Raw genomic sequence first — 21,502 nt, 5'->3', positions numbered from 1 at the left:
AATAAAAATAGCGGCGCTTGGCAGCTTTCCCGCCATATCACAGACAGTGTTTACATTTCTATTTACATTCCTATGGGGTTTACACACATGGTTAATATGATTATGTACCTTTGATGATATGAGTTTAAAGCTGGGTCCTGACCATATGACTTATATTTTGCATACTGTTGTTTCGGTGGGGTTGAATAACTTAAAAGGTTCATGAACAGGTTGCTTTACTAATGCACTTTGTTGAAAAAGATTAAAGGTGCAGTGTTTGAATTCTGTGAATTTTGTAAATGTGAACAGAAGTGTTGTTATGAGCAATCTGCAGCATTTGTAGCATTTGGGATGTTTATTTAGTGAGAATAGTCTACACTGTTAAAAAAATTACCTGAGCGTATACTGATTTACAGTATGCAGTGAAATTATAATTACAGAGAGTAACTCCTCTTTGTTTTCACTGTGCCATATGCTGGTAGTTATCCAAGCAGTACTGATACTCGAAAGATGTGCTTGAACAACAGTAATGTACATTTAACTTGTGAGAGTGATGGGAGATGACAATGTGCAGGACCAGAACTATGCTGATGAATTTTGTTAGGACACATTTGTTGTAGGACATGAAGAGTGGAATGCAGTGCGGACCTTCATATGGACATTTACATAGAGATGTTAATGCACAAGGGAACAATTTGCATATTTGTTTACTGTTTTGAAGATTTGTAATAAATCAGAAGAAGTTTTGGGAGTTACGTGAACAGTTCGTGTCCCCATTCCTCCAAACATTCTACCTGTTTTCCAGGGAAGTGAGGGGGCATCGAACCCAACATCATTTGTTACTATGGATTAGAGATAGACCGATATGGTTTTTTCAGGGCCGATACCGATACTGATTATTAGTAGTCAAGGAGGCCAATAACCAATATTTGGAGCCGATATTCATTTGCAGTAAAAGTGAAAATATTGGCGTCAAAATTTTGAATAATACAAACTCCAACTCTTAACTTTGTTTAAATGCCTTTAAGCATATGTTTATTAAACAGCCTTTCAGACTTGCAACACGTTAAAGGTTTTTTTATCTTAGACAATAGACATCTTTGTTTTAAAATTCTAACAAAAAGTGCAGGGAGCTCCCAGGGTCAGCAGCATCTCTTATAAAGTTAATTGAAATTTTTAATAAATAAATAAATAAATAGCTTCCTGAAGTCTTATAAAGTAAATAAAACAAAGTTAAATAAAATTTGCACAGAAATGTGAGTCTCAAATCAATTAGTAGTCCCAATTGAGCGGCACCAGATTGTGGTGCAAAAAGCAAAGTTGTTAAGCGTGTATGAGCACTGTTGAATGCACAGCTTTCACTGCTGATTGGCTGTTACCCGTGCTGTGGCTCTGTGTGTAACCAATCAGATGGTGCTGTTGGCGGGACAATGCCGGAGACAGAGTAGTGACTGCAGACAGAGAGGCACGGCTTCATCAGAGCCAAAATAACCTAGTTTTAAAATAACCTGCTCGTGCCCGACAAGGAGGCGCAGGCGGAAAAGCAGATAAGCGTTTTTTTTTTTTTAAGATTATTTTTTGGGGCTATTTTTCCCTTTTTTATACAGGACAATGGAGAAAGACAGGAAACAGGGAAAGAAAGTAGGGGAATGACATGCAGTAAGGGTCCGGCCAGACTGGGAGTCGATCCGGGGACCAGCTGCACAGGGCACTAAGGCCCATGTGGTACGCACCCCAACCATTTGGCTATGTGGGCACCCTGATAAGCCCTTGTTTACCGTTCAAAACACACATTCATCAATTTTTTCATGTCAGACACAAAAGTTTGTGTTCTGAAAAGGGACATAAGATCTGAAAAACTACAAGGAACTGTGTAACAACATTATCAGTGGTCGTAAGATATTAAGAAGCAACTGATGTTGTTTATTATTAAAGTTTTGTTTGCATTTGCATTCGTCAAAAGGAATAATTCATACACTTTGAAGAGTTTGAAATATTTTATGTGCATTTACGTAAGCTGGAAAATAAGCCGATATTGTAAGTGATATTTTTGTTTGAGGTTTTGCAAGTCCACTTAAAATTGCTATGAAGACATTTGTTTATTCTACTTAATGCTAATATTTCAAGCCTTTGTAAATCTTGCTTTTGGGTTAATTTGAAGCAAAGCAATCTCAGTTAAGTCTATTAACCTGAGTATTTCGAGAACGTTTGGTGTTTAATTGCCTTTGTTAAACAGCTAAAGCTAATTGCTGAATAATTTAATTATCAGAAGTAAAGAGAGTCATATAAAGCAGCTTTCAAATGGCAGTGCCAGAGCAGATAGATGAGCTTGATGATGCACAACAAGCAGTCCAGTCTGAAGTGCCTTGTTGACGGAAAGAGTCCGCACATTAACAGAAAAAGGAAAAGAATTTCCTAAAAAGACTAAAGGGCTACGTTTTGACAGCATTTATGACTGATGGAAAGCTCTCACCAAGGCTGCTAAAAATTCTGTAATAAAAAAGTATCTTAGCAACATCTTAGAAGAACATATCAGTGCTATTGAAAAGGAGTTATCTGAGCTGAATATTGTTTATGATGAATATTGAAGGATTGACAAGTGTACATTAGTCACAAGGATTGTCGTTCAGAATGCTCAATCTCAAATCGAAGGAACAGGGGAAGAGATGATGTGGCCTGATGCTGGTTCTGTATTCGCATCCTCAGTTTCCAGCGTCTCGCCTCTAAATATTCAAAAACTATTTCTGCTCTCTCTAATGTGTCCTCACTTAAAGGACAAGAAGCTGCAGCAGAATATGCTGCTACTCAAGCTGTACTAAAGATTATGGCTTCAAGCAACTGAAGAGACTGAACACAAAATAGAGAGAAAAGAGGCTGTTCTTTTAAAGCAAGAAGAAAGTGCAGCAAGAAAAAGGGCAGTAGAAGACCTAAAAAGAGAACTTGAGCGCTTAGAGGAGCTGAAAAGACTGAACTCAGTCAGAGCAAAACTTAAAGTTTATGATAAAGGTAAGTTTCCACCGAACACTGAGCTGTCTACAGTTATGCTCACGTGAACCCTGTGTATCAACACACAACATCACTAACAGATGCAGCTCCAAGACATGTTGTTTAAGAGGAATCAGGAAAGCTTGTCAAAGTCTTGGCTGAGGCTATATCAGCAGATAGGCTACCTATTCCAGAACCTACCATCTTTAGTTGTGATCCACTCAAGTTTAATCACTGGAAGTCATCTTTCCAGAAAAAATCATCCTTCAGAAATATGATACTGATTCAGAAAATTCACATCATGCAGCGTGGGACTTGCTTAATGAACGATATGGTGAGCCCTTTGTAATTGCAAAAGCCTTCAGAGACAAACTACATGCCTGATAGAGAGTGCTGAGCTGAGAAAGTTTGTGGACTTTTTACATAGCTCAATATCAGCTGGAACACAGACGGTTCCCAAGCTTTGATTATTTTGCGACTTTCCTTAGCATGGAAGCTAGCATAGCATGTAATCCCAGGACTTCCTACCATGCTATACAGTAGTGTGAATCTGATAGAGCAAAAGTCAAGAACCAAACCACAGGGGCTTTCAAGAATAGAACTGTGGGTGCTAAGATCCTCAGAACTAACACTAGCGAGAAGAGCATAGTCATATGTGTGTTTTGTCAGAAAACAGGACACAGCTTACACAAGTGCAGAAGATTCATTGAAAAGCCAATTGCACAGAGAGTAAAGTTTATTCAAGTAGAGAAACTGTGCTTTGGGTGCTTAAGTCCTGGCCATCACTCCAAAAGCTGCAAAAAGCAGATGAATCATGAAGATCGCCTAAAGCAAGAACCAAAGAGAGAACATACTGAAGACATAAGTAACACTAAAGAAAGAAAAACATAGTTAACACAACCACAAAACATAACCAAAGAAATCACATTCAAGGAGAGTTGTGCAAGACAGCAATAACACTCAGACTTCAACAATTATGCCTGTTTATGTATCACCACCAAATGATTCAAGCAAGGAAATTCTTGTCTATGCTCTGCTTGACTCACAGAGTGACTCTTCATTCTTGAGGATGTCGCAGATGCTTTAGACATGGACACAGAGCAAGCCAAGCTGAGATTGTCTACTATGACATCAAAGAAGACAGCTGCCAAGGCATGGCCTCATCTGGTGCATCTAGCAGAACACATTGCTCTGCAAATGGAATGTGAGATTAGTTTACTAATCGGTTACAATTGGCCACAAGCTCTGATGCCCAGAGAAGTTGTGATTGGGGAGGAGAACCAACCCTTTGCTCAGAAAACTGATCTAGGTTGGAGTATAGTAGAGTTATGGTGAACCAAGAGAGCATGAAAGTGATGCAATTGGTGTAAGTCACCACTCATTGTTAGGCAGGTAACACCAGTCCAGATGATCAAGGTGCTCAAATCAGACTTCAGCGAACGAGTTGGAGAAGAAGCAGTCATCTCTCAGGAAGATCTCCAGGACATTATGGACATTTTTTGGTGTGACACACAAGAGAGTGGAAGAAGTAGTTTGTTGCTAAAAGAAAGGACTCATTCCCGTGCATGTGTAGGCAGCAAGGTATTTTTATTTATCTGTTGTGTATGTGTATTTGTATTGTTAAACATCCTTTAAGCTTTATGTTGTTTATGTATATTATGTTTATAGTTTGACGGTGATGGTGAAAGTGACGGTGAAGGTGAAGTTGTCAATGAAAAAAAACCTGTGTGTCCTGACGGGAGTGATATTATATAATTGTTTTGTTTAAAAAGTACTGAATAAATTAAATGCAAACAAAACTGTGGTACTTAAAATCTATTCAATTATATTATGTGTCTATGTATATATTTTGTTGCCATAATTTTTCAAGTAATCATTGGTCAGACTTTCTGTGTAGCAGGATTTTGACAGAAAAGTAAGTCAGGAGTTTGATAAACACCACAGACATCAGAGAAGTCATCTAATCAGCTGATCATAATCACCTGTTTGTATCCAACTCAGAGGTTGCCATGGCAATTTTAACTGCTTAGTTTCTACTGAGTAAGATTTGGCTCTGTGCACCTCTCAAACACCTCATATTGATTCAAAAACCATAAGTGCTATTGATAAAATCTGGTGACAGTGCCAGAAGATAAAGTGAAAAATGACTGCAGTGTCACAGTTTCAAAACTGGCCATGTTTATGTCCTTTCACAAGAGTGTTTTTTTTAACATTGCACTCTATGGAGTAGATGAGAGCTTCTCTCAGTGCCCAGAGGCTGCTACACGAAAAATTGTTGAGTCCTATTGCCTAAGTAGTCACACTGTGTGACACAGCACAAAAACATGTACAATTTAAGGTATAAATTGTGTGTGAGAAGTGAAAGATGTGGGCAGGAGGAGAGCTGAAGCACAAAAATTTCAGAAAAAGCAGAAGGGCTGAAATCACTGTGTGATGTCACCACTATAACACTCTCCAAAACACACTCAATATAAACTCAAAAATAGTCGGAAATGAGCATAAAATATAAACTGTGATTATTCAAAAACTGTACAAGATGTAAGTATAATAGCTAAAATTATAGGGACCTGTTTTGAATTCTCTAGCACAAAGCATGCCGAACTAGTTGAAGTTCAGAGGCTCAAGTTTTAGAGAAGTTGAATGCTAACTCTTTCACTCTCATTCACCTTAATAATTGTGTCTGATCAATGCCCACTTCCAAAATATTTATATGTTGAGTGTTAGACACAGCAGGTACAGTACCTGTGGTGATATAGAGAGTCCTCCAAGGGGGTCCCCATCCAAAATGTCTGTCCCTGCATTATAGACAATAATGTCAGGTCGGACCTCATTCAGAGCCCCCTCAGAGTGGAGCTCTACTTTCTGAAGGTACTCTGAGTCTTCAGTGCCCCAGTCCAGCTCCACCTTCCTTTTTATGGCTCCTGATAATGCAGACAAATGGAGACAGGAACAATTCAAGCATTCAAGAGCCACACCATAAAGCCACAGAGCATAGTTGCCAGCAATTCACAAATGACACCCGACTATGCCGGTCAGAGGTGACTCAAGTCTCTGGGCACAGGGAACTGGACCTCCAGGTTGTGGGGAGTCAGGAGTGGGTGAATGATCTGAATCTGTTTTTCAATAGATTTGATCACTCACCTGCCCCTACCCCTGCTCAGTCACCCCTGCTGCAACCCCCCTCGTCTACTCCCCCAGTTCACTGCCCACCTCCACACCTCCGTCCACAGTTTTCAGCTCACAGCTACCCCCGACTGCTTCTCCTGCCAAACATCTCCTTTGTTCACATTTTTATTACATTGTCCTGTTCATACTGTTCTTGTTTATATTTTTTATATTATCTTGCTTATACCTTGCCTTTTTTCCCATCTTTTCAATCTCTGATGTAAATTTCCCCGTTGTGGGACTAATAAAGGATTATTTTATCTTTTATGAAAAGTGCCTTGAGATGACATTTGTTGTGATTCGGCACTATATAAATACTGAATACTATATCAACTGAAATTGAATTGAATAAACTAGCCATTTTTAAACAGTAGCAGTTGAGCTCAAGTCACAGGCCTCACATATAGAGTAGTAACTGCTGCAGTATAATATGCAACAGAATTTCTTCCAACACGGGCAAAGAATATCTGATGAATTTCTGAATTCTTACAGAAGGTTCAGATGGGTAGATTAGTTTGTTTTCTAAGAAATGCTACTGCTTCAATTAATTAGTATGTACATTTCAAATAATTAATAGAAATGATGAAAAAAGGCTAATTAGGAGACCTTTATGTTAAAGTTAAAAAAGAATTAAGCTTATCTTAAACAAACCAGAATGTACTTTTATTTCACTTGCATAAGGGGGAGATGATTAAAATTTGTCATGAATTCAATTAATTGCATAGAGAAAGACAGCTGAGAGGTGGGGAGTATTTTAAAGTTAGGACTGTGATGTTAATTTTTTAGAGTATTGTTAGAATTGGGGTTATTTGTTAACAGATGGTCCCTGTCAGATCATCTTTAATGTATTTATAGGTTAATTTGTGTAAAAGCCATGATTATGGTGTTGCATAAACTGTTACATGGCAGATTTTCTGCTGAGTGCTAATAGAGTGAGTGGTAGTGCTGAGGGAAATCACTGAATAATTAAAATGGCAATGAGTGACATCTAGGGGCTGGAACTGGAGGAGACCGGCAGTTCTAACCTCAACTGCCAACAAGACATTGGGGGGAACAGAGCACCACATTTAAGAACATGAGAACACAAGAATGGTGATAACCTGTCGAAAGATATACACTTTTATAAAATTACTGTGATATTTAAGGTGAATAAACATTTGAGAAAAAAAATCATTATTTTTACTCACTTTTGGCATATCCATCCCCAGGATATATGTAGCGATTATACATATCCACGATGAACACTCGCCTGTCATCCATGAAGTCACGTTCATGTCCATTTCCCTACAATAGAGTGGAACCACAATTCAGCACTTGGATGCTGTTTCTGCATCCTTACACATCATCAACACATCAACACTATCAAACTGAATCAAGTATTGGTTCAGTACTTCAGCAGTTTCTGAAATACTCAGACCTGGCCATCTGGCACCCACAACCATGTCACTTAAATCACCTTGCACTTAAGTCACCTTTCAAAGTCACTTCACTTTTCTTCCATATTCTGGTGCTCGCTTAGAACTTCAGCAGGTCATCTTGACAATGTCTAAATGTATGTCCTGGTCCTGTTGTGCCACAAGCTACTAACTAAAAGGGTTCATATACTTTTGCACATGGCAAATTTTCAGTTTTTGTGAGATTAACCACTTTTGTTGAATAAATTATGAAAATATATCTCTTTTTTAACCTGTGTCCCTTATTTGGAAGGTCTGCTGTACAAATTGGGATTTGAATGTACATTTATTAAGGTTATTTTAATCTTTTTTATAATAACAACAAACATGTCTGGAGGTTGCACAAACTTCCAAGCACCACAATATAATCTCTCCAGTGAGTTCTGGTTCTACCCTGGGGTCTCGCCCCTGTTGGACATGCCCAGAAAACCTCCAAAGGAAGGAACCAAGGAGGCATCCTAACAAGATGCCCAAACCACTTGAGGTGGCTCCTTTCGACACAAAGGAGCAGTGGCTCTACTCTGAGGTCTCTCAGGAGGTCCGTGCTCCTCAACCTATCTCCAAGGCTGTGCCCAGACATGTTTTGGAGAAGACTCATTTCAGTTGCTTGTAGCCACAATCTTGCTCTTTTGGTCATGACCCAAATCTAGTAACCATAGGTAAGGGTTGGAATGTAGATCGACTGGTAAATTCAGAGCTTTGCCTTCCAGCTCAGCTTCCACTTCACCACAATGGTCTGGTACAGTGTCTACTTTACTGCTGATGCCGCATCAACCTGCCTGTTAATCTGTGTATATTGCTGCTTGGTTGGACTACTCACATAAACTAAAACTATGAAAGCCATTCAAGTTTCGTATATATTTCTATTGGGTACTTCTTTTGGTTGTGAATGAACTTAAAATTCCTGCACACTTCAAGCACTTGTACTCACTTTATTTTCAGTGTTTTCATCCTCAGACCGTCATACGAGGTATGGCTATATGTATGGAGACTGATGCTGTAATACAATTTTATTGAACATAAACATCAACATACTCCCCTCTGCATCACACACCACTGCATTTGATCAAACCAGTGCAGTAGGTTTTCTTCGGACAGTTGTCTCAGAACCTCTGTTGTTCTTTTCTTAGCTTCTGACAGACTCAAAATGTGTTCTTTTTCATTCTCTTTCAGTAAGTCGACTAGCCAATATAAGGATAGATAGTCACAGTCAGAGTAACTAGAGGGAGACACAGAGCCTGGTTCCCTGGTCCTGTTGTGACTTATGTGTCTGTATTTCAAACTTTTAATAAGGACAGGAAAACTGTGCTATGTTCGTAGTGTCCCTTAGAAATGTCAAGAATTATCACAATGATGGTTGATGGTTTTATTAATGCTTCACCGCAGTACACTGTACAGTTGTATGTAAAAGTCTGGCCACCACTGGACAAATTATATTTTGTTGATTTTTGCATCTATGATTTCTGTCATTTCCATAGCTATGGCCATGTCCCATTAACAAAGGCTAGGGCTGACACCGTAGTTTTCTCTGGTCCCCTGCCCAATCTGACAGGTGATAACATGTATAACTGCATGTCCTCACTCAACTGCTGGCTGTTGAGGTGGTGTCCAGAAAGTGATGTGGGCTTTGTAGATAACTGGAAGACCTTCTGGGGGAGACCTGGCAAGATGGCATTCATCCCATTTTCAATGGAGCATCTCTCATATCTGAAAAATCTGACGGAGTTTATTAGGAAGCCAAAGCCCTGACAATCTACAGTTCAGGCCAGGAGACAGAGTTGCAGTCTTACATGCTTATCTGTGCCTCCTTTAGAACAGTCACACCCCGTTACCCCATAGTGACTGAGTCAGCAAAATTAAATAATTAAATGTTTATTACATAATATCAGATCTTTGTCATCTAAAGTTGTACTAGTAAATGATGTGATTTCAGATTTCCATCTTGATTTACTTTGTCTGACTGAAACCTGGTTTTGTCAGGATGAGTATGTTAGCCTAAATTAATCCACCCCCCACCCTACCCCCCAGTCATATTAATACTCTTGTCCCCCGAGATACCAGCCAAGGAGGTGGAGTTGCAGCCATTTTTTATTTCAGTCTATTAATTAACACTAAACCTAAACTCAATTATAATTCATTTGAAAGCCTTGTTCTTAGCTTGTCACACGCAAAGTGGAAAACAATAAAGTCAATTCTGTCTGTCATAGTTTACCGCCCTCCTGGCCCATACTCTGACTTCTTATCCGAATTCTCAGAGTTCATATTGAGCTCAGTACTTAGAACAGATAAAGTCATTATAATACACTGAAAAAAATTAAACATCTGTGTCATTCATTTGAAGTGCATGTTGACATTACTCTGATAGAATAACATGGTTTTCAGTTTAAACCTGTATTGCTCAAAAGCAACACATCCCACAGAGAGAATTAAAAGCAATACTTTTACTCAAGAAGTAATTTCATCTCAGTCCAGAGGATTTCATGTCACGTGACCATGTGACGTCATATCAAGTGAGGTCGCCCTCTGCCGAGTGCCTACTGTCCGCCATTACTCCGCTTCATCGAGTGGAGATATTTCTTCCTCAAAAACTAATTTAAACAAGAATTCGAAATTGTGGTGTTTTAAGGTAATGTGTATTTTCCCATGCACATCCGTGGTTAGCGCTAGCATGGACAACTAGTTTAATATTACTTTACAGACTCTTTGTGTGTTGGTGCTTTATCTAATATCAACCTTCGCTAAAGGAAGTTATTTGCTTTCATTCCTTTAAAAGGAAAACACTATTGTTGCCTTCATTAATATCAAAGCTAATATAGTTGTTATTTTTTTAGTTCGTGAGTAAATTAGAAGGCCTGTCCTCCTCTGTGTCAACATGTTTTTTGCTATGAGCAGGACCGAGCTCCTACGGTGTATGTTAGCTTTGAAGTAACGTTAAAAACGATAAAGATAATTTAGCAGTGGCAGTTCACTGGTCAAATCTCACTGTTGAGCCTATTTGACATGCACCACTTTTCATTAGGTAATTCAATAACAGTTAAGTGGGGGGGTCACGTGATGCAACGTAGCTAGGCAGACATGTGTCCAAGGGCTCTCCAAACAAATCTGTTTTAAAATTAGTGAAAACACCCAAAGACGGCACAGGAACACTTGAGCGGCGGAGACCTACACATTCTCCTCCAGGAGATAAGAAATGGTGACTCCTCAGGTGACTGATTGATCGGAGGTAAACCGGACAATCGGCCTCGGTTTGTAAGAGTTACCACGTTACCAGTTTAATACTGTCGATATAAAGACACTATGGATAATGTAAGTCACGACAGGCTAATGTTTACATATACTTGCACTTGACTGAAGCCGATTTCTGACTAAGCCGACTAAGTTAATGTTATTGCAATTTTATTTTGATATGGGTGTACTGAATATTTGTAATATTCTTATTTTTTCCACTTAAAATGTATAATTACAATTACAAGTTCACGCTTTCTGATAGAGCCCCGGGAGGCCAGGATGATGATGGCGCTTAGTTTGATAGGTGCAATGTGCACATCCCAGTATGATAGGGTAGATGGTGCTGAATGTTCAGTGTTCAGTGAAGGTCATTTTCTTTTTGTGTTTCTTCCTGGGTTTTTATATGGTCAGTGCTTTAATTTATACTACTTGGTTATATGGGTCACATCTATCTCACGGAGAGGGCAATATCTTTGTAAAAACATTTATTGTTGATGAACAGAGTATTGAAATTTGTGAGCTTTAATGTGAATGGGTTAAATGGAACAGTCGAACGGAAGAGAGTCCTAACATATTTGAAAAAAGTGCAAATAGATATTGCCTTTATATAAGAAACCCATCTGACATCACTGGAGCATAAGAAACTGAGGAGGGATTAGGTTGGATATGTAATATCATCATTCTTTAATTCTAAAGCCAGGGGGGTGACTGTTTTAATAAATAAGAACATCCCCATAACAACTGGAGAAACCATTGTTGACACACTGGGGAGATACGTTTTAGTGAATTGTCAGATTTACTCAGAGCCCTGGACTCTCTTAAATTTATATGCACCCAATTATGACGACAAGTCATTTATTCAAGATCTATTTTTGAAGGTGTCAGGGAGGAAAGCAAAATATTCTTATAGGGGGTGACTTTAATTTTTGCCTGGATCCCTTCTGGATGAGTCAACTTTATCAATATCCAAAACTAAAGCAGCCAAAATCACCATAGATTTCATGAAAGAATTAAACTTAACGGGTGTGTGGAAACTAATGCACCCTCGGACGTGAGATTATTCCTTTTACTCTGGTCACCACAACTATTTTACTTGGATTGATTTTTTCCTGTTGTCAACACAGTTAATTCATAGAGCAGTAGAATCTGAACACCTATCTAGAACATTATCAGATCATTCACTTTTGATCCTGTACAATCCCACCAGAACATTGTGCTCCCAGAATGTTGGTTTACTGGTAGTTCCCAGAGTTTCCAGGTATAGAATAGGAGACAGAGCCTTCAGCTATCAAGCCCCTCTACTGTGGAACCTTCTCCCTGTCTGGGTCTGGGAGACAGACACTCTCTGTACCTTTAAGAGTAGGCTTAAAACTTTCCTTTTTGATAAAGTTTATAGTTAGGGCTGGCTCAGGCTCCCTTGAACCATCCCTCAGTTATGCTGCTATAGGCCTAGACTGCCGGGGGATTTTCCATGATGCAATGACCTTCTCTCTCTCTCAGTATGGATTCATATCCCATAAATATGTGTTACTAACCCAGTATCTTCCCTTTCTCATAGTTTTGTGCTCTTTCACCTCTCTCTCCTCTTCTGTCTCTTTCTGCAGGTATTTTTGCCTCTGGAGTTCTAGAGTCTGATTTGTGATGACAGGCCTCCTGCTCCAACCACACACATTCCCAGAGAACCCATTTGCATTCAGCACTCAGGCTTCATAATCCCCACATAGACTGGTCACAGGGAAAAGCCATAGCCTGGAGTGTCAAGTGCTATGGTAATTGTTTGCAGTCTGCTCTCTCTCCCAACCAGCTGGCTTTACAACCTCACGACTGGAAAGGTAGGCCATGGAGAGGTACATCCATGAATTGGTGGATGCGGCAATAATTCATCCATCATCCTCACCAGTGGGACAGGGAGGTCACAGTCTTCACTAGGTTAGACCTTCATAATGCATACCACCAAGGCAACAAGTGAAAGACAGCCTTTAACACACCATCAGACCCAAAGAAAAGTCAGAAAGTCAGAACTCTGGTGGAGTGGCCTGTCCCTAAAAGCTGTAAGCAGCTCCAGCAGTTTCTGGGCTTTGCCAACTTCTACCACCGTTTCATAAGAGACTTCAGTAAGGTAGCTGCTCCTCCACTACTCAGTCCTTCACCTGGTCCTCTGAGGAAAACAAGTGTACTGAAAGAACTGTTAACCAATGCCCCAGTCCTAATTCACCCCAACCCTACCAAACAATCATCACAGAAGTGGGTGCCTTATAGTCAGGGGTTGGGGCCATACTCTCACAGTATTCTAGTGACAACAAACTGCACCCATGTGCTTTTTCTCTCAGCGTCTCTCGTTAGCAGAACAAAACTACAGTGTTGGAAACTGGGAAATGCTGGCGGTGGTGCTGGCCAGACACTGGCTGGAGGGGCTGAGATCCCATTCACAGTTTGGACTGACCATAACAATCTTGTTTACTTGCAGTCTGCTAAGAGATTAATCTCAAGACAGGCCAGATGGGCTCTTTTTCTGGGACGCTTTAACTTTACACTCACCTATTGTCCTAGTTCTAGGAATGTCAAACCTGACACCCTCTCCCGGCAGTTGGACCACTAGCAGGCCAGTACCCTGCCAGAGAGCATCTTGCCCCCCATTCTGTGTTGTGGCCACAGCTCAGTAGGGCAGTTCCTTCTGTTTGGGACCACCTTCAGAGAGGGAGGCACAGGCTGCACTCTTGAGGTCAGCTGCCAGGAACCAAAGGCTGGTGGATCGTCTCCGCACCCAGCACCCACTTAACCCCCCCCCCCAACAAAAGGTTGAAGACGACGATGACTTACTTCTGCAGGTTGAGTCACGGAAATTAGCACCTCAATTTATTGGTCCATTTCAAGTTGAAAAAGTTGTTAACCTCTCTGCTGTTCATCTGAAGTTACCCAGCTCTCTCAATATCCACCCAATCATTTATGTTTACTTGGTCAAACGGGTTGCCTCCAGTCCGTTGAGACTGTTGAACATGTCATTCGTGGGTAGCATTCTCTGTGTCTCCTCGGGGATCCAGCCAGTACAAACTCTGACAGTAGAGGCCCAAATTTTTGTACATGCCACAATTACTGTTTCCTTTTTATTAAGTGAAAAGTAACAGTGCATCAAAATAGAAAAAAAAATACACTTTAGGCTCATATAGACTTATCTTAGAAAATGACTAAATCATCATATAAGTGAATGCTCTGCTCCACCTCTAAAACACAGCTTGAGACTATAAATCAGCTTGAGCTCCTGCTGCCTGTAGTCTTATTAGTCTTATCCATTCCACACATACTGTACTATACAATAAAAGATGCTGATTCATTGCCATTTGTTACTGTCAGCTGGAAGCCTTAACTGGAGCCTTCAAAAAAGCCTCTCCCTCTGTTTAAACCAGAAATTCTCCAGTACCAATTTCACAACATCTGTACTAAATCACAGAACCATCTATCATTACTTAAACAAGCATAATCACAACTACACAAAACATAATCAAAAGCGCAGGATGAGTAAAACATACAAAAAAGTACATTTTCTTTTTTATCTAAGAGGAATACTGGTGAGAAGCAAGTGATGATTAATAGCTACGGTTTCTTCAAAGTCGTAGATATACACAATATATACGATTATTTATCACCAGTATCAATTTTAACTCAGTGGTAGTAACACCTTTCTAGACTGACATATCGTGAATATTAGATAGATAGATACAGATAATCAATATACTTGACTACTACAGTACTGCATATTTACTAGAGCTGCGCCCAAAACGCTGGAATCATAAGTCAAGAAGCCCTAAAATCATAAATCATTTTGTCAGTTGAACCACAATTCACTCTACATGGAATAATGCAGCATGGCAGGTTATGAAGTTTTACAAATTGAACCTTGTCTCAAAATCTAAGAGTAGGACAGCTTGGTGCAAAGCAACATAGAGCAGCTGGTTGATATGGCATATTGGGTAAAAAAAAAATGTAGTAACATTAACTACTTACAAAAGTAGTAAAATTAGGGACCACTGGCACATGACAAAGTACAGACCCTGGTGCACCAGTCAACTTTGAAAATTCTAATTCTTGATACAGGCATAATAATTAATGTTGAGGCACAACAGGAAGACAGATGTTTTACACAGAAACCAATAGACAAACCAATAATGAGTAAAACAGTGGCAAGTAGTAAAATAGTTAATAACTTCTATCAATCAGACCAATTCCATGAACTTTTTTGAGACTGCAATTTGTAGTTTTGTTGGACTGGAGTCCAATATTTAGTGCAGTGTTTCTAATATGTTATATAATTTCATATACAGGTGGGTAACAAACTAAAGTAAAAATAAGAATTTGGTCACTACAAGCCTCCAAAAAATCTTCAGTACTCCTTAGTTGAGATTCTCCAGGTCTTTTGAACTCAACTCACTCAGAACAGCTTTAATTTGCTTGGCAATGATTCTACAAATTGTGAATGGAGTGCATTTATATGCATTTATGTGCTTCTCTAGTCCTGGCAATTACATTCACCCATTCACACACATATATGCTTCTCTGTCTTCTTTATCTCTATCATATACATTCACAGTGGCAGACTGGAGGAGCGAGTTATCAAACCACTGACCTTGTGGTTAGTGGATGACCAGCTCTACAGCTGCTGCCCAGTCTCTAGAACTCTACTGAGGAGATGGAACACCCTCTTTATTGATATGTAAATAACGTACAAAATATTAGAGACACTTTTTTATATAATGCAAGGCAAAACATCATCACCACCTGAGAATGATCCACAGAAGTGGGTCATTACACAAACAGTTAAAGTACAGTGGTGTTTGTATTGTTCATCCAGTGTCAATGGAAAGGTAAACTATCACAGTAACTACTATCCAAGTGTTGCATACATCAGTGGATGATCTATAAAAATGTATTTAATCTATGAAAAAGATCATAAGGGTACTTTATCACACACACATTCACACTGTATACACAGCTCATAAGAGAAAGATAGGAATATGCGGCAGGGCTCTAGTCAAGCTTGTTATAAACTCAACCTAAAATTGATCATTACTGTTGACTTGGTGGATGAGCAACACAGCTGTCTAGGCCATAACCTGAGTTTATGCGAGAACAAGAGTACTGTAAGTGTCATGTTTCAGGGTTGTAATTAGGATTTTACTGCATATTCCCAATATTTCCTATCTGCCCAATTATCTGCTGAGAAGACCACTTTAGGCCAATATCCCTGCCTTCATGCAGATTTGGTGTATTGTTCTTCATGAATTATTTATTCTGCATCTATATTGATCCTCTGCTTGTCAATACGTGAAGGCACATCATGACCAATGAGCCATAGCTTAAAATGAATAAAGATCTATTTCTGGAATACAGCCAAGGACCTTGGCAACCTTGAGACATCATCAATGTTAACCAAGTTCGCAAGAGTAATTGGTGTTTGATACGAGTCATTATATTGAAAACACAGAGTAAGACCAAAATATGATAATCAGACTTCCAAAAAGTGTTGAGTCATTGTAATTTACAGCTGGGGTGAGTTCAGTCCACTAATGGTGACCTGATTCGCAACATATGCAGCAGAGAAGGAGCAAATACTGTATAACAAACAATACTAAGTAAAAGATGATTCTATATAGGGCATCTCACCTGCTATTTTTGGATAGATGTACAGTGGGTGTAGCAGCACAAAGAGCGAAAGGGCTGGCTGGTCTGGAATGTAAATTGAGGGGTGTGGTGATTAAGAAATTCACCTGTAGCAAGTCACACCACAGGTCTCATTGCTCTGAAACAGCCTTGTCAATCGCAGTGACGCATGACGACAACAGAGAAACAAATGGAAAAAGGCTTCTTCAGGAAATCGTGTTGTCTAAATGGTGTAGACTGGCATGACCTGAACACAGCACAGCTCAAATCTGCAGCTTAAAGCAGATGATGTGGGTTTTTATTTACCTTGTACAATGATGATGTAAATAAATAATAAAAAATGTTGATGAGGTCTTTTATCTGAACACATCAATGCATCGCAATTTCACTTTTATTTCTAAGCACATCATAAATAGTCACATCATACTGTAAACTGTGACACTCTAGAATTTGCACTGTAATGCCTTTGAAGAATAAAACATGATATTGCTAAATGTGCTAAGAAGTTGGAAAGGAGGCAATGACATACAAGATGCTGTAATGCAATAGCTCTCACTTTAATGGATGTGGTATTGTATGGGGTTACTTTGTGGCAGCCTGATGATTTAAGAAAGGCGAACACAGTGAACAGTGGCACTGCACTCTGCCTCAACAGAGGCTACAGGAGCACCATGGTAGCTCACCTGGTAGAGCACATACCACATATCAAGGCTGAATCTTTACTGCAGTGGACTGGGCTCAGGTCTGGCCTAAGCCCTTTGATGTGTGTCCTCCCCCATCTGCCCCCTGTCTTTGCAGAAATGGAAGAAAATAAAAAATCTGAGGGTGCAGATTGTGTGTCATGCTGCCTTCAGATGGCTATAGGGATTTAATGACCATACAGTATAGAATTTAAGAATTATTCTGTCAGTGCTGCACATTTTCTACATGTATTTAGCTCTGGTTGATAATGTGGCAGCAGATTGATGTTGCACCAGAACCAGATGTGGTTATGAGATGTCTATTCATGCCAAGTCTAAGGCACATTTTACACTAAAATACCAAGAAAACACTTTTGAATGAACCCAGAACCTGTCTGCACCTCTTCTGCATGGTATGCCCTTCGAATTTAAACTAAAGCCTGGTGATCATCTGACAGCTTACAAAATCAGTATAATAAGCATACAGTGCTATCAAGGAAAGAGGCTTTGTACTGCAGTGCCACAGGCCCTCTCCTACTGCAGCCCCTCACCTATCCTTCAATCCTACATTGGTTTGCCACTCAGCAAAAACAGTCTTCTAAATAAGGAACATTGTTTTAGATTTCTGCTTTGCAGTAGCGTAATTTGCCAACAACAGCAACAAGTATATATTTATACATTTATAGTTATTTCACAAACTACAACAAAAGTTAAAAGTCTCAGCATAACTTTAAGTAAAACCTTACCTCTTACCTGTAGTTGAGAAAGTCAAGAGTTTCATAGGGAACACAGCTGAAGTCATTCATTCATTCATTCATTCACTGCTTATCCATTAAGGGTCGTCGGGGGGTGTCAGCCTATCCCAGCTGACAGTGGGCAAGAGGCAGGGTATACCCAGGACAGATCACCAGTCCATTACAGGGCCAACATATACAGACAAACAACCATTCACACTCATGCAGGCATGCAAACCCCAGGCTCTAACTGGGGCTCAAACCTGGAACCTTCTTGCTGTGAGGCAACAGTGCTAACCACTGCACCACCCCTCGCTGAATCAATTCTATTAATTTTATTTTTAAGAAGTGACAAATTTACACATTACACACAAAAATTAATAACAGCAAAATTGGAACTGGCACTGCAGCACATTTATGGCACTGTTTGAAAAAGTTAAATTTTTTCCACAAAACAATTATAATGTGTTCAAACTCATCAACAAGCCCAGACATACAAGTAGTTGACGTTACTGCAGATATCCCAGTTAGAGTCTAATATTATCCAAAGCCTGTATGCACTCAGCTGTTTGCTAGTAAAAGTATTTTTAGATACATTCCACTGAATATTGTAAGAGCCAATTTGGCCCACTGGGAGCCTCATTGATTGGTTGGGTGGTAAAAGGGGGGTTATCTTATCATCAATGTCAGCTTTTAAGCAGCAATGCAAACTGACACAGGGAGAGGTAATGTATTGGCTCACCTGATGAGCATCCAGATCAATGATGGTAGCCCTGGAGATGCCTTCAACTCTCTCAAACAGAAACTGAAAGATGAATGAGGAAATATTTAATTACAGTTTATATTCTCACTGAGTGAACTCAGTGAGAATCTTTTGGAATAATGAAGTGGTTAGGTTCATACTATAACTAATTATAACTACTATAGTAGTTGAATGTCTTTCTCTAACTACAGCTGCATGGTATGCATTTTACTAATTTCTTTTTTGGTTCTGGTCTAAAAAGGATTTTTCCCCAAATCAAAGGGCTATAAAATGTTGCACCAAAAAGACTCCGTTATAATGTGTCTCTGAGTCCAGTGCAACTAACAAAACCAACAATATGTGAGTCCACCCCTCAGTACTTTCTGACTTTCCCATTGATTTGTTTCTAGTAATGTACTTTAAGAAAAATGCATCACAAATATAGAATTTTATTTTCAAAAAAAGCTCAATATTTTCCTGAAACAGCAGAACACTAGTTTTTAACAAACATTATTCAAAGTGGAGTAAATAATGTATTTGTTGAGGTCTAGTTTAAGTGGGTAATTAATGCACATTTGTTGTTCTATTGAATATTCCTGGCAGCAGAATGGTGGGATTCACTCAAAAAAACAAAACAAACAAACAAAAAATGCACAATAGTGCCCTTCTTCATGATAATGAAGCAACATTTTTAATAGTTTTGGTCATCAGTGGTGATCCAAATTAGAGGAATATTACAAATAAAATTTAGTTATGATTACAAAGGCAATAATGCTAACATTGCTGGATTTGCTAACACACACACATCTCACAACCTCTCCTTTTAAGAACTCCTTTTTTCTTGTGCCATTCATGTAGTTTGGGAAATAGCTTAGTTGTAACTCTAATGTCCATGCTTCACCTGAACTTCAGAAAGATAAGGAAGCTTGAAAACTTCTTCAGCACATGCAACCAGTGAGCAACTTTCAAAGGAATAAATGTGACAGCATCTTTGAACATGGTACCTAGGTCTCTTTAAGTATAACTGAAACCTAAATCAGTCATTCCTGTTTGTATTCAGAAGACACATGACTGTATTTTTAAAAATATATATATTGTAATCAACATTAGTCTTACCTTAATGGCCAGAGTGATGTCAGCATAGGCACAAAAGCCCCCTCCCCTATCACTGGAGCAGTGGTGGAAACCACCTCCTGTGAAACAGAAAAGTCATTGCCTCAGTGTCTGGGCCATTATACAAGCCAAGAAGGTCATTGCACATCTGATAACTGACAACAATTGGTGATTTAAAACAGGCAGTTATTGAATTTATTGCCACTTATAAAATGGCTGCTGTTCCTCAGTCGTACAACAATGGGTGTATCGACACCAGAATGTGACTGTTTAATTGCTACTAAAGCAGCAATGTACAGGGAGGGAGATAAACTCTATAAATTGAGATGATAACCATTCATTCAGGTTAAGAACTACAGTCCCCACTGCTCTGCTTTGCACCTGTTCATTTAACGATTCAGTAGAGTAGATTATTAGTCAAGAGAAAAATATTAGTAAAGGCCAGTGAGACAATGGGTAAAATCTGATCATCATTGTACTTTTTATACTTCAAAGACTTCTTGAATTATTGTTGACAGCATGTTTTTGTATTACTATTATTTTGAACTGTGATTTTTTTATTCCAATGCTGATGACGCTGTTTTTGTTACTGCAGTTTGTCTCTCTCGAGCCGTGTCAAAGAGGAATTTCTGTTGCCTTGTAAAGGACAAAGTTGTTCTAATCTATTCTATTCTACTCTATTCTATTGTATTGCCTAGCTTCCAAAAACAGTTTTTGAAAAAGCTTCTATATCCTAATACTGTTCAGACAATATGCATATCAGGTCCATTTGATAATTCTAGTATTAATCAGAGACATCCATCAGTACCCCTTCCTCCTCAGAATCAGAGAGAGAGAGTCATCCTCACTGGATGATGACACCTCCTTGTCCCAGCTTGTCGAGGGAGGAGGTGATGGATTCTTTTGTAGGGTTTCCCCGGCAGGCGTGGAGGTGTTGGAGGGCTGGTCAGGATGGTGACGGTGGAACTCTGTGATCAGCTGCTTGTCCATGATGTGTTCGAGCTGGTACCCAGGACTTTTCCTCTGGATCGTATCCCTCCCAGTCGACGAGATACTGCAGGCCTCTACCCCGACGGCGGGAACGCAGCAGGTGGCGGAGAGAATAGACTAGCCCTCCATCAACAAACTAGGGTGGTGGTGGTGGAGGTGGATTTGCCGGCACCAGGGGGCTCTCCCTGGACCGGCTTAACCCTGAAGACGTGGAAGGTTGGATGTGGGAGCCAAGGGAGCTGGAGTCTAACTGCTGTCGGGCTGATGACCTTCTTGATACTAACCAATGAATCGTCAGTTTCTTGGACTCGACTTGCAGTGGGAGATCTCGGATGGACAGCCACAGCCTCTGACCCACTTGGTAGGTGGGAGCTCTGGTTCGTCGCTGTTTAACAGAGCAGCACTGGCCTGGACCCAAGTTTGACGGGAGTGGTGGATGAAGGCCTGAATGGACAGGCAGGAAGTCTCTTTCTCCAGAGCAGAGTGTAACCCACAGTAACTGCTGGGACCAGGAAGATGGATGTTTTGAGACCACACACTGTAGAGCAGTCTCCATTTCCTGGTTCATCCTTTCAGTTAGACTGTTGGACTGGGGGTGGAGACTGGTCCGAGACTACATCAGTGGGGAGACCATGATGTCGAAAGATGTGCTGGAGGGCCGATTCTGCTGGTTTCCTTAGCCAAAGGGAGTTTGGTCAAGGGTATGAGTGGGCCATCTTGCTGAAACGGTCAACCACTGTCAGGATGGTGGTGCGTCCATTGGATGGGGGTAGACCA

General features: G+C 39.9%; 1 protein-coding gene across 6 annotated transcripts in view; it reads right to left on the bottom strand.

The window, feature by feature from the left end:
* The window catches only part of hdac11 (histone deacetylase 11), a 56,853-nt gene that overhangs the window by 21,282 nt on the left and 14,069 nt on the right, over positions 1 to 21,502 (bottom strand). For 5 of the 6 annotated variants that reach the window (XR_007814277.1, XM_051074412.1, XM_051074411.1 and 2 more), the window contains exons 7-10: positions 19,739 to 19,815; positions 18,623 to 18,685; positions 7,317 to 7,413; positions 5,707 to 5,885 (exon numbers count right to left, since the gene is read on the bottom strand). Coding sequence is in view for 5 of the 6 variants with exons in the window: in XM_051074412.1 (XP_050930369.1) it covers positions 5,707 to 5,885; positions 7,317 to 7,413; positions 18,623 to 18,685; positions 19,739 to 19,815 (416 nt within the window). In the remaining variant the exon portion in view is untranslated. Of the gene's footprint in view, positions 1 to 3,682; positions 3,790 to 5,706; positions 5,886 to 7,316; positions 7,414 to 18,622; positions 18,686 to 19,738; positions 19,816 to 21,502 lie in introns of those variants that run through there. The other variant, XM_018660074.2, reaches the window with a different exon arrangement.

This window comes from Lates calcarifer, linkage group LG12 (assembly GCF_001640805.2).
Source record: "Lates calcarifer isolate ASB-BC8 linkage group LG12, TLL_Latcal_v3, whole genome shotgun sequence".
NCBI lineage: Eukaryota > Metazoa > Chordata > Actinopteri > Centropomidae > Lates > Lates calcarifer.
This window is presented reverse-complemented; position numbering and strand designations above follow the sequence as displayed.